Genomic DNA, 12,365 nt, shown 5'->3' with positions numbered 1-12,365 from the left:
AGCAAAGAAAGCCAAAGTCCGGCATCAGTTTTGGTCACATTCCATTTTATTCTAATTGTGACATCATGGATGTGGAAAGATGGCACAACCAGGTGGAAAATAAAATACAATATAATCTACAGAGAAGGGTCGGGCCCAATTCCTGCTAGCAGGGAAAGGGAACTCTGCAATTTCCAATCCCAATCCACCCCCTTCCTCCCTGGACCACCCATACTGGCTATATGCAAGGATTGATCCCTCAGCAATGGTGAAGTTGGCTGCTTTGAGGGGCAAGAGGTAGCAGGTCCTCTTACTGTGGGAAGAGATGCAAGGACAAAAAGTCCTTCTTCTGGCAACACAGATAAGCCTCCCTAATCCATACACATCTAACAATTCAGATGCTCTGTATTCTAGCCCTACACAGATCTCAGGGCCCTTCCCAGGTATGTTAGGGGACCCTTAGTTTCTGACAGCCACAATCTCAGGAATTCTTTCCAGAAGGCAAAGAAGTCCTTGTTCCCCAGGAAATTGGACCCCCCTTCGCATGCAAGGATGAGGATACCTCCCCACAGGAGGTACTTGCCGTTCCCCCAAGAAGAGATGGAAGGTGGTGGGACAGTTCTTGAAGTGGCTCCTGCCTCCTTTCTTCGTTCAGGGACCCAGTGATTCCACAGTTGCACAGGGAGCAGCAACCGGGTGTTTAGTTGGGAGGGTCATCCACCGCAGACGCAGGGGCTTCCTCCCCCTCTGTGCTGAGCAAGACAAGCTGGATGGCCTTGGGGACGTTTTCAAAGAGGGCGGCCCGGTTCTGCTGCTCACCTTTCTTGACCCAGTGCCCATAGATGCGGAAGGCGCATGCGTCAATCAACTTGCGCACCCCCTTGAGCGCATAGGGGTCGCACATGAGCATCTCCTTGGTGACCGGCCGCACCCGCCGGTAGTTGGAGACGATGCGGATAGAGGCCCGCACAGTCCATGCAAGAACCTATCGCGGGAAAGAGACAGGAATAGTGTCAATATGGGAAGTGAGACCTAGAAGGTTAGCAGGAGAGAACATCAGCACTTGCTGCACCAGACTAAGACCCACCTGGTCCAGCATTCCTATTTATCAATTCATTTATTTAAATGATTGTAATCCACGCTTTCATAAAATATATCAAGGTGGCTTACAATGGACAGAGTATAAAAAAATCAGTATAGAAGTATCAGTAAAACATCAGTAGATACTGGTTGGTTAAAAATAAAAAGTTCCTATTGTGAAGAGCAGTCTAAACAGTAGTTTTCAGCAGGCTGAAATAAGGCATTTTCCTGCCAAACCTCTTCCGGATAAGGAGTTCAGCAGGGCAGGGCCTAAAGGCACAGCGTCTAAAGAAGGCAAAATGAAACTCAGGGGCCTGGGCAACCTCCAGATGTGTCCTGTTTGAACAGAGCTTTCCAAACCGTGCATCGCGAGTCACGACATGTTGGTTTGTCAGCTGCAGTGTGTAGGTGTGTCGCACGAGCACTCCCCACACTCCTCCCGGGGATGGAAAGGGGTTAGTTTAACCTCCGGTTTGCTAGTAAAACTGAATTACTGTCACAACATGATGCATATCTTAAAAGTGTATCACCAACATGAAATGTTTGGAAAAAACTGTTAAAGAGGATCTCTGTGATCAAGGGGGAGTATAATGCATGAGACCATCCTGAATGTACTTTGCACCCAAGTTGTTTAGGGCTTTGTGAATTAACACAAGGACCATGAACCTGGCCTGGTAGCAAATCAACCACTTCTCCAGTGTGACTTCCCGGGTGCTTCTGGGAAGTCAACAAATGGGACATAAATGCAGCAGCCCTCTCTCCTCCTGCTGCTCCTCAGCAAGTGGTATTGAGAGGCAAGCTGCTACCTCTGATCCCGTATCATAAAGCAATCATGACCACTACTTATTGATAGACACCCTCCATGAATCAGTGACAAAGGACTATGGAAGAAACAAGTGGAAAGACCCACAAAGTTTCAGGCATACTACCAGAAAGCTATAAAGCACCAGTGTTGAAAGGAGATGATCAAATTGGGAATGGGGATGCACACAAACTGACTAAAAAGCCCTAATTGATCCGTTCTGCTGGTTTTGGTCAATTCACTGATTACATCTGCGTTAAAAAAATAGTATGAAGGTAAAAAGCGAACACATTGCTTTTAGAAAACGCTTGCACATGTTGCAGCAGGAACCACCTTAGAATAAATGTTTCCTCCTGTGTGGGAAACATTTGCATGGCAGGAGGATTAAGAGACTTGCCCTGAATGCATGGTGCGGATTGAAGAGCCGGCGTTTACGGCCGCCGTACTGCTGGAAGAAGGGGTGCTGCAGGGCCTGCTGAGCTGTCAACCGTTCTTCTGGATCCACCTGCAGCAGTCGTGAGATCTGCCAAACACACACACAGAGTTGGGCAAGAGACATTTGGGGGAGAGGGGCATATATTTGGCACCCAATGTAGAAGGCTGAGCAATTCAGGGGCAAATCATCATCATCATCTGTTTTCATCCCACCCTTCCTGCAAGAAGCTCAATACAGCACGAACGGTTCTCAAACTGCAAGCTAAGTTAGGCTGGGAGATAGGGTCAAAGCCTTCCAATGAATTTCGTGGCTAAATGGATATTTGAACCAGGATCTCCTATGGTCCTACTCTGATACCCTCTAACCAATACACGTTGACTTTATCGCTTAGTTGTGAGTTTTTCCACAGACTCTCACTTCTCCAGCTCCCTCTGTCAGTCTACTTTGCCAAACACTTCATGTCACTAGCTGCCAATCAGGGCCTTTGTTTCTGCAATGGAATTTTGTTTTTTAAACCTGCCAATTAGGGCAGAGGTGAAAGTACTAGAAGCCACAGGCGATCATCTATTATCATGGGCAACAATCGCTGGGATCTCTTCTACCCCACTGTTGCCACATTTCAAGACATGAATCTTAAAGCTAAGAAAAGCAGAAAAAGAATGATTAATCCTGAGAATGCTGGTTCTCTTTCTAAAGAGAAAAACAAGTTTTTAGTTCTCACGGCCTAGAAGATACATTTTGAAACTATAGAGGCTGCTGAAATATGTGACGCTTGAATTGGGAAACAAATAGGATTTTATGAGGTAAAGGGCAGGGATCCCTGTGTTACTCTTTGGCCCTCCCCATACAAGCAAAAACAGAATACTGTAAAATATACAAACAGGCTTGAATTGTGTAACACAGATGTAATGATACTGGATTTTTTAAAAGCGGAGTGTAAATGTGAGAAGCTTGTTACAATAAAAGTATTTGATATAAAAATGGTTAATTGTGTGAAGAAGCAGGGAAACCCAGCATTTTGCTTCTGGCTGAAGTCAGAAAATATATAATGTATGTGGGTTTAACTGGCAGTCTTGCCAGGAAGGAGCTAGTTTCAAAATAACAGATTTGGCTCCATACTTGCTAGGTTTACAGTTAATGGCAGTTAGCTGTGTACTCTACCTTTTATTAGGGTCAAGTGAATTGAAAAAGTCAAATGGTGATAGGTCCTTTCGTGGACATTCCGTTCGAATGATTGGTCCAATGAGGACTCGGAACTCCAGGAAGAACCCAATGATTGGCCAGAGGGAGTAAATATAAGGGCAGACACAGCATTCTTTGGGAGCAGTTGGTCAGGAGACTAGAGAGAGTTGGTAGGTGAGCTTAGAACCGCAGAAGACAGCGGCTGAGGGAGGCCAGCCAGGAGAGGTGTTTTCCAGGATAGTATCTGACCAGAGTTGCCAGCAGCTGACAGTGGGCCTCAGGAAGGAGAAAGACTTCAGATGCAGCACCATCATGGCTGAGTCTTCAAGCACCAAAACAGAAGAGAGATTTCTGAAGAAAACTGAATCAAGCCGATCAGGGGGTGAGCAGGAGTCTCAAGAGATGGGAGTTCAGTCTGACTAACAGTTGAGACACCTTTAACTACCTTGTGCTCTTTCAGTAATACTCTGACCAGAGCAGCGGAAAAATGGAGATCTGGCTATCAGGTCGACATAGGGATGAGAACTAGGACAATTATGTAGCAACCTCTTTTGAGCCAACGCCAGATTTAAAGTACAAGTAACATATTTTAGCAATCATCAAACTATGTTGTTAAATAAATACCTGCTTTAAAGCTATGATTTTATATTAAATAAGCTTTAATGCCTATTTGTTTAACACAAGCCTCCAGCTCCATTTGTTCCATGCCTCTAATCTGCTACTCCACTGTAGTAAAAGGTGAAAGCAACCAGCTGGAATTAAATAGTGGCAGCTATGAAGTAAAAAGTAGGTACACTGTATATAAACTGCACGAGACAGGGATCCTATAGGATTTAATAAGAAATTGGTGGGAAGGCAAATCCCAGTTGGGCCAAGCCGGTAAGATCCTTCACAATACCACATTGCAGAACTCTCTTTTCTGGGCACAGATGTTTCCTAAAAGGAGATATTGAATGTACATGTAGCTCGAGTTGTGTTACAAGAGATGGGATTTTCACCATCTTACCAGATCTTTGACTGTGTCGGACCGGTCATCCCACTCAGGGGAGCCAAACTGGTATCGCCCTTCCATGATCATCCGAAGCATCAGCATCTGCTTACGGTGCCAGAAAGGAGGAGAGCCAGCCAAGAGGGTGAAAAAGATGACGCCACAGGCCCAGCTTCAGGGAAAGGAGGAGAGAGGCTTTATTTCCTGCACCCTTTTCCCAGACACCAAAATTGGAGAACAGCAAAGCAGAAAGACTAAGGAATACTGGCCAAGGAAGCACCCTATACAATTAGTGCAGCTTTTTGGAATCTTGAAAAAAATATTTATTTATTTTATTTATTTATTTATTTATTTAAAATTACCATGCTTCATCCATGGGAAACTGTCAAAATATTGTTCCCCTTCAAAACAACAACAACACAAAACCCAGTCCATATTTTGCCTCCAGACTCAAATATGTAAGCGCCTGCAAAATCTTGTCAATGGGTGTAGCTGTTCTGCCAACCATAGAATATGATGGCAGAGTTCCAAGCTATTTTCAAATAGTGACTGTGTAGTGAGTAACAAGGGGACAGAGGGACAGAACATGGGGAGAGAACAACTGATTCCCCCCCCCTCCCATTTCCTCGGGCAAAAGAACAGGGAGTAGACACCTCTCTCTCAAAACAGGTATAAAGACCCAGCTGAGCTTTGGCTCTTGTCATGGAACTTCCTTCACCCCTCCTCCCCCAAAAAACTATCCCTCCGCCAAGGGGGACAGGTGTTAGCTAGATGTCACTTACAGGTCCACTTCCTTTCCATAACCAGGGTGGGTCTCGTCCATGGAGCATTTCAGGATCTCTGGGGCCAGGTAGCCAGGGGTCCCACACAGCTCTAAGAGGAAGGAGTTGGAAATTACAGAGGTGCATAAGGTTTGGTGCCCAAGAATCTCAAATCAGGAGTCACTGCTAGCAGGAGCTGTGTCAGTCAGAACAGCCACCCTGCTCACAGCAGACTCACAGATCTGTAGTGTTGGAAGGGGCCAGAAGAGTCATCAAGTCCAACCCCTGCAATGCAGAAATATTTTGCCTAACGTGGGGCTTGAACCCACGATCTAGGGATTAAGAATCTCATGCTCTACTGACTGAGCTATCAATGAGCTGGTCTGCCCTACAGAGACCTGTACTCAGACTGGCCCATGCCCACCTCGCAGTTTCTCCTCTGGCTTCAAGTGGCAGGAAAAGCCAAAATCCGAGAGTTTGATGTTCAGCTGGTCATCCATGAGGATATTCTCAGGCTTGAGATCTCGATGGATGATATTATTGGCGTGAAGGTAGCTCACGGCGTCCAAGAGGGCTCGCATGATACACCTGAAAGAAGAGAGACACAAGCTGAAGGAGCCGCCACTTATCAGATCATCGCAGCTGGAGCCGGGCCAAGAGAGCTTCAGCCTCCCCAGATCCAGCAGAGGGGACGGCACATTACCTGGTCTCCTTCTCACTGAGGGTCACCTTCTCCGTAAGGTAGTCAAAGAGCTCCCCGCGTCTCATCCTGTCAGGGGAATGTGAGACGGGGTAAATCCACATGCAATGGGGGTGGCATGGAGAAGAAGAAGAAGAAGAGTTTGGATTTGATATCCCGCTTTATCACTACCCTAAGGCGTCTCAAAGTGGCTAACATTCTCCTTTCCCTTCCTCCCCCACAACAAACACTCTGTGAGGTGAGTGAGGCTGAGAGACTTCAGAGAAGTGTGACTAGCCCAAGGTCACCCAGCAGCTGCATGTAGAGGAGCGGAGATGAGACACGAACCCGGTTCTCCAGATTACGAGTCTACCGCTCTTAACCACTACACCACACTGGCTCTCCCCATCTCCCCTTCCTACACACAATGTCTCACTAAAATACCTCTACTTATCTACACTGAAGAGGAATTTCAGAGGCACAGCAGCAAGCACACAGGCATTGTTTGAAAGCAACACCACTTCAGCCCGCAAGGGCCTGGAAGCCTAGCAGCAGAAATCCACTGCCTCTGTCAACTTCCCTTTTCAACAACTATTATGGCTCTTCCTCCCACCCAGCTGCCTCTCTGAGGGTGGCTTCACACATGACTTCTCAAAACCAGACTGATCGCCATCTTGGAAGAAGAGGGCCTGTAACATGCAGTGGGAAAGTACGTCTCTTTCTGTTTCCTTTTAATCCCTCTTGGGAGGGTCAAGACCCACAACAGCTACAAGGGCGTTTCCCATCTTGGTGAGAACAGGGTGGATCAACAGCTCCTCTTTTCAATAGCTTGTTACTTACAAGTCAAACACCAGGAACATGAAGGCAGATGACTCATAGGAATCTATCAGAGTAACTAGAGAGGGGGAGAGAGAGAGAAGGAGGGGAAAGAGGGGGGTTGGATTATACAGTTCGAGAGCTGATTGCTTTACCGACGTAAGATGGCAGGAAACAGCTCCAGCTCAGTGCCTGGAGACAGGCAGCTACAATGAAAGAGAGCATGGCCACAGTCTTATTGTGCTAACAGTGCTGTGTGGCTTTAGGAATGGGGGAATCTACTGCCCTCCAGCACGGCCAATGGTAACAAATTATGAGAGCTAGAGTCCCACAGCTTAAGGGAGGCGGTCACAGGTTAGACACTGCTGAAGTAGGCAATGGGGGGTGTTCATCCCTTTCAGCAGTAGGGTAGGAGAGCTGGGGGGAAATCACATTTGGCAACCAATGCGCCCCTTTGGTTTCAGATGGTACATGGCTAGGCAAGTCTAAAAAACCCAGGACACAAATTTTCATGACCCTCTGTTGACTGTGGTGGCTCATTTACCAGAAGTAATGTATTTACTGTTAACTCTGGAATGTATACTCTATTCTGCCCAAACTAAGACGCCTGGTGTCTATTTTGCTCCAAATTGCCACTCCCCAACAGACCTCCCTTGCTCCTTTCGACTCCCCCTTCCCACTTTGCTACATTCCACAATCCCAGCAATCTCCTGCTCCCCACCCCAATGCAAACCCTAAACATGGTGTCAGGGACTCAGCGGGAGCGCAGGGAGGAGAGGAGATGGAGAGCGAGGGGGAGCAATCCGAGGGCAGCGTAGGAGAAGATGACAGCAGCCCGATAGATTCCACGAGCCTCTCCAGCGAATCGGAAGATTCACAGAAGGGGGCGCCGATGGGCAGGGCAAGGGGCGACCCAAGGGGGACACCCCAGAAGCAAGGGGCCAGCGGGGACTCCCAGAGCAGCAGTTGGAAATCAGGACCAGCTTCCCCACCAGAGCGTAGTGGGGGGGAGGAGTCCCAGGTGTCAGAGCCCACATATGCACCACCAGCGAGAGAAGATGAGTCAGGGTTGACCACGCCTCCATCGGAGAGCGAGTTAACGGTCAAGAGGAAAGTTGCAGGCTGGGCGCGCGCGCCAAGTTCAAATGTACAGGCGAGCGGCACAGAAGGTAGCCCGGATAGGGAACCAGGTCCTGAAGCCCGCCGGAAGGAGGGGCAAGAATCATCAGGGTCAGCGTCAGAGGAGTCCAGGAAGGATGAAACCCTAGCGGGCAGGAGGGCCCAGAGGAGAAAGGAACTTAGGAAGAGGTGGAGCAAGGCGAGAGTCTTAAACTGGTGTGGAAGGGGAGGAGACTCAGACGGGACTTCGCCGGTCTAAGGTCGAGACGTAGAGCTGCACGCTGCGGCTTTAAAATGGAAGCTGAACCTCAATAAATACTTTTGTACATAACTACAGCCTAGCGTTGGTCCTCTGTGAGCTGGGACCTGGAGGCAGCTCTGACACATGGTTTCCTCCATTCCGACAACAATTAAGGGCAGGGCAATTCTCATTACCAGTCCACATAGCCAGCAGTCAAGGATGATGGAAGTGGCAGCCCAGCAACATCCAGAGTGTCACAGGTTCCCCACCCCTGATTTAGGAGTGTGCAGGATGAGACCACACAGTGATTAAGGAAGTAGAGATGGGCACAGATGTCAACATGGTGGTGTTGCTGTGAATGTTGAGATCATCAACATGGTGGAAGGCCTAGATGCTGGGGGGGGGCAGGGTTCATTTGGGGGCAACTATACAATATAAAATTACATTTGAGAAAATACTAGGGTTTCAGAAGGAGGCCCAAATATTGGGATGCACATTTGGGTTACAGAGATGCTGGGCTGGGTGGGTAGTCACTCACTGATGTAGGGGTGTCCGGAGACCTGGCGCAGGATTTCAATCTCTTTGCCTGTCGATAAGCGCACTTCCTCGAGCTGCTGTGGGGTCATGCGTTCCGGAGTAACCTCAATAATCTTCACTGCATACTCCTGGCCTGTCTGCTTGTGTATGCAGCGCCGGACCACGCTGCTGACACCTCTGCAGAGGAGCAGAGATGAACAAACAGCAAGAGAGACATCAAGTTTCTAAAAACTTTGGCTCCACGGTGGGGAAGAAATGTAGGACAGAGGTTGGAAAGCCATATCTCCTCCAGATGTTCTGGACTACAGTTCCCATCATCCCTTATGATTGGCCATGCTCTCTGCTGGGAGCTGAAGTCCAACAATATATGGAGGGAAACAGTTTATCCACTTGTGGTGTAATGGGTCCCCATCCAAGCACATTATTCAATCCATGATTACCACCCCCATCCTGACCCACTCCTCACCTGCCAATTACATCCTTAGGGTCATATTTCTGGTAGAACTCTTTGGCTCCAGCCCAGTCCGGAAGCTCATCTTCTAGACCCACGTCCCGGGTCATCCTATTGTAGATGTGGAATGCTCTGGATCAAGAGCTGAAAAGCAAAGGGTGATGGCGGCAGTGATATTTAGACAGCTGAATACTTCAAGCACCAGCTACCCAAGAAGAGACATTTTGAAAGGTCAACATGGAAGGTGGAATGCAAGGAATGCAACACAGCAGTTGGAGAGCTAAGAAGGGCAGTAAACATAAGAGGCAATGGATGTCTGATGTCAGGGGAGGCAGGTAGAGACATGCCAATTACCATGCCACTTTCAGGGGAGTTGTGGAAGAGATAAAGGAGAATGACCCAGTCTTGGTCATCACTGGGCAGTAACCATTGGTAGGGCATAGCTGACAATTTCAAAAGACACATTTCAGCCATCAAGTTATCAAGGCCTCCGACACAAATCACAGGTTTCCTTTAGATCATCAAACTAGTCAAAATCAACAAGTTGGAGGACTGCAATGTGGCTGCATCAGATTTCCCCAAATAGGGAAGAAAAAGACCAAAAAGCCTGAATCAGCATTCTGGCACAACCACAATGACAGGTTTATTGCTGCCTTGACCATATAACTACAGCAAGACTGCAGGGGGGAGTAGATTGCAGAACTGATCTAAAGGAGATTGCTCTTCAAATGTCAGGCATGAATGGTGCAGCTTATATCCTTTGTTTTCCATCTTCATACTGCAACAATTCTGATATTTCTTCCTCCAAGCAACTTGGACCAACATTTCAGCTGCCTTATAACCCTGTGTGGTTAAGCTATGCTAAACCCCACAGAGATTATGAACTCAGATCTCTCTGCAATACGGCAGCCATCCAAAATATCCTGACTGCCACTGTGGAGTTTCATTTCAAACAAATATGCATAGGATTGCACTGTGTGTTCAATAGCCATCTACTACATACCCATGACTCTCATATTTCTTTAGTCCTTCAAAATAGATCCTTACAACCGTGAGTTTGAAACAATACACTGCAATTACAACTCCTGGGTATCAATACAAATTAGGAAAATAAAAAGAGCCTTCTGGGTTGGACCAATGATCTGGCCATCATCCTGTTCTCATAGTGGCCAGCCGTATGCCTATGAGAAGGCCGCAAGCAGGACCTGAGCACATCCTGTGGTTTATAGCAGCTGGTTATCAGGATCTCACCACTTCTGATCATGGAAGCAGAGTATAGCCAAATAAGAACAGTTGAAGGGAACCTTTTTTCAGCCACATTCCCTTCTAGACAAGCTTCTGGGGGCTACATGCCCCATGCAGGGCTGGACAGGGGCAAACACAAAAGTGGGAGGGGCAACAAGTGTCAATATAACCTTTGAACATTAGGCTACTTCCTACACACACTCACACACCCCTCTCTACCCTCCGTTCAGGGAAGCCAAGAGTTCTAGGACACATTCCAGCCAGGCAAAACCATTCAAGGAGTGTGCAAAGCAGGGCCCATAAGGGGTGTGGCTGGGGAGAGTGCTGACAGCCAGACAGAGAGGTTGGGAGGGCTAGAAGACCACATTCGGCCCCTGAGCATGAGGTTTCCCACCCCTGAATCAGAATAAACATGCACTGACAACAGGCTTGGCAGTTGATCCAGATTGTGCACAGGAGCATATCACAATCCCTATTAAACAATTACATCCCTACTACACAATCCCTATTACATTATTTGGAGTGTATAACCCCTTCTACAAGATCAAACCCATAATACCCCTCATTCTTTCCCCATCCCAAGACTTCCCCTTCTAAAAACATCTGCAACACTGGACTACCCTGAAGGACTGGTGTAAGGATTACTAAGACAGCCCTTCGTTCATTATATAAATAACCAACGTTTAAACTATTATACTATAATCTATGCAGCGGCTGAGACAAGATACCCATGCTGTTTATCCTGAAAGTCCCCTTCCCAAGTCTCAATTCAGAGCCACGCAGAGGTGGGAAATGCACTCTGTTTATACTCAAAGGCACTCTGTCCGTAGATTTCAGAACCGTGGCCTAGCACTGTCAACAGGTTCCGGGGCTCATGAGAGCCCCGGGGTGAAATGAAGCCTTGCCTATCGGTCCAGCCCTTCCGAGTCGTCTCCCTCTCCTCTCTCCAGAGGGATTCCACACACCGCCCCGCCCGCGCACGCGGAGGGACTCCCCGAGATCCTCACCCGGCAGCGCCGTTGCTGGATGCGAGTGAATGACCCCCACCTGCAGCCGGCGACTCCCAGGCTCCGCCTCCTCTTCTTACTGATTGGTCCGTCGCGTTCCAAAGGCGCGGCCGGGCAGTAGCACCAATCGGCGAAAGGAGAAAACAGGGTGTGTCGAGACGGACGAAGGCCGGCATCCAGTGAGTGCACGGATGGAGAGGGAGCGCTGTCAGCGGCAGTAACCAATCAGCGCTAAGGTGAAGCAATATGAGGCGGGGATTAAAAGAGGAAGCGGCTGTTTCCGAACGGCAGCAGGGGAGGGGAGAATGCTCAGCCAATGAGCAAAGCCACGGAAGGGCGGGCAAAAGAAGCGCGTTATTGACAGGCGAGTTGACCCATCGGCTGCTCGTTTTGAGAAACAGCGCTGAGGGGAGGAGCTCAGAATCCGAAGGCTGGGGAAGACAGCGACCAATCGCGATCGGAAGTGGGCGGGAGCAGAACGTTGGGGTTATTTAGGGTTTCATAATCGCGATACTAAAGGTCAGGATGAGGTCACAGCTACTACTTCACTTCTTCGGTTATTTGTTATGCAATTACACAATAAACACCCCCCAAAACGAAAAATACACTAGAGTCTCTCTACGGAGCAGGAGGGAATTTGTGCCTTTTATTTCTATCTCCATAAACTGCTGCCTCTTGTCTCCTGGGTGTCCTTTCGTGTCTTTCAGTTTGGGGCAAATCAGGAGTTTGGCTGTGAACAAAATAAAATGATCATGATGATGATTCCATCTTTCCTCCAAGGAGCTCGAGGCAGCACATATTTCCTGCCTACCTCCTCTTCCGCTCACAACAGTCTTGTGAAGTGAGTTCTGGCTGACAGATACAGTAATGACCCGCCCAGGGTCTCTCATCTGCTCATCATGGATGAATAAGCATTTGAACCTGTGTCTCCCTGACCCATCATTTTAACCTCAACTTCACAGTTGGCCTTCGGGTTTCCTGCACTGAATAAATTGCTCCATCCCATGATATCCATAGGGGAAGAAAACCCCTCCAGTAGGAC

General features: G+C 48.2%; 1 protein-coding gene across 4 annotated transcripts; it reads right to left on the bottom strand.

The window, feature by feature from the left end:
- Positions 1-24: 24 nt before the first annotated feature.
- Positions 25-11,478, bottom strand: PHKG2 (phosphorylase kinase catalytic subunit gamma 2). Of its 4 annotated transcripts, none has more exons than XM_079951004.1 (10): positions 11,324-11,478; positions 9,087-9,215; positions 8,622-8,797; positions 6,748-6,802; positions 5,932-5,997; positions 5,653-5,816; positions 5,250-5,340; positions 4,486-4,639; positions 2,259-2,384; positions 25-964 (listed from the first exon to the last, which is right to left on the bottom strand). In XM_079951004.1, exons 2-10 carry the CDS (start codon positions 9,179-9,181, stop codon positions 680-682), a joined length of 1,212 nt encoding a protein of 403 aa, XP_079807130.1. In that variant the 5' UTR covers positions 9,182-9,215; positions 11,324-11,478; the 3' UTR covers positions 25-679. The 4 variants fall into 4 exon arrangements, with proteins under 4 accessions (XP_079807130.1, XP_079807132.1, XP_079807133.1 ...); XM_079951006.1 differs by having other exon boundaries at positions 11,364-11,385; XM_079951007.1 differs by lacking the exon at positions 11,324-11,478 and adding an exon at positions 11,222-11,242.
- Between the last annotated feature and the right edge of the window lie 887 nt (positions 11,479-12,365).

This window comes from Podarcis cretensis (assembly GCF_951804945.1).
Source record: "Podarcis cretensis genome assembly, chromosome: 13".
NCBI lineage: Eukaryota > Metazoa > Chordata > Lepidosauria > Squamata > Lacertidae > Podarcis > Podarcis cretensis.
Note: the sequence above shows the minus strand (reverse complement) of the source record. Positions and strands in the feature narration are given on the sequence as shown.

Coding starts and splice junctions, on each gene's coding strand:
- PHKG2 (XM_079951004.1), bottom strand. CDS start 9,181: ATGACCCGGGACGTGGGTCTAGAAGATGAGCTTCCGGACTGGGCTGGA. Junction 5,998..6,747: donor ATGTTCCTGGTGTTTGACTT/GTAAGTAACAAG, acceptor TTCCCCTGACAG/GATGAGACGCGGGGAGCTCT. Junction 965..2,258: donor ATCCGCACCATGCATTCAGG/GCAAGTCTCTTA, acceptor TTCCCGCGATAG/GTTCTTGCATGGACTGTGCG.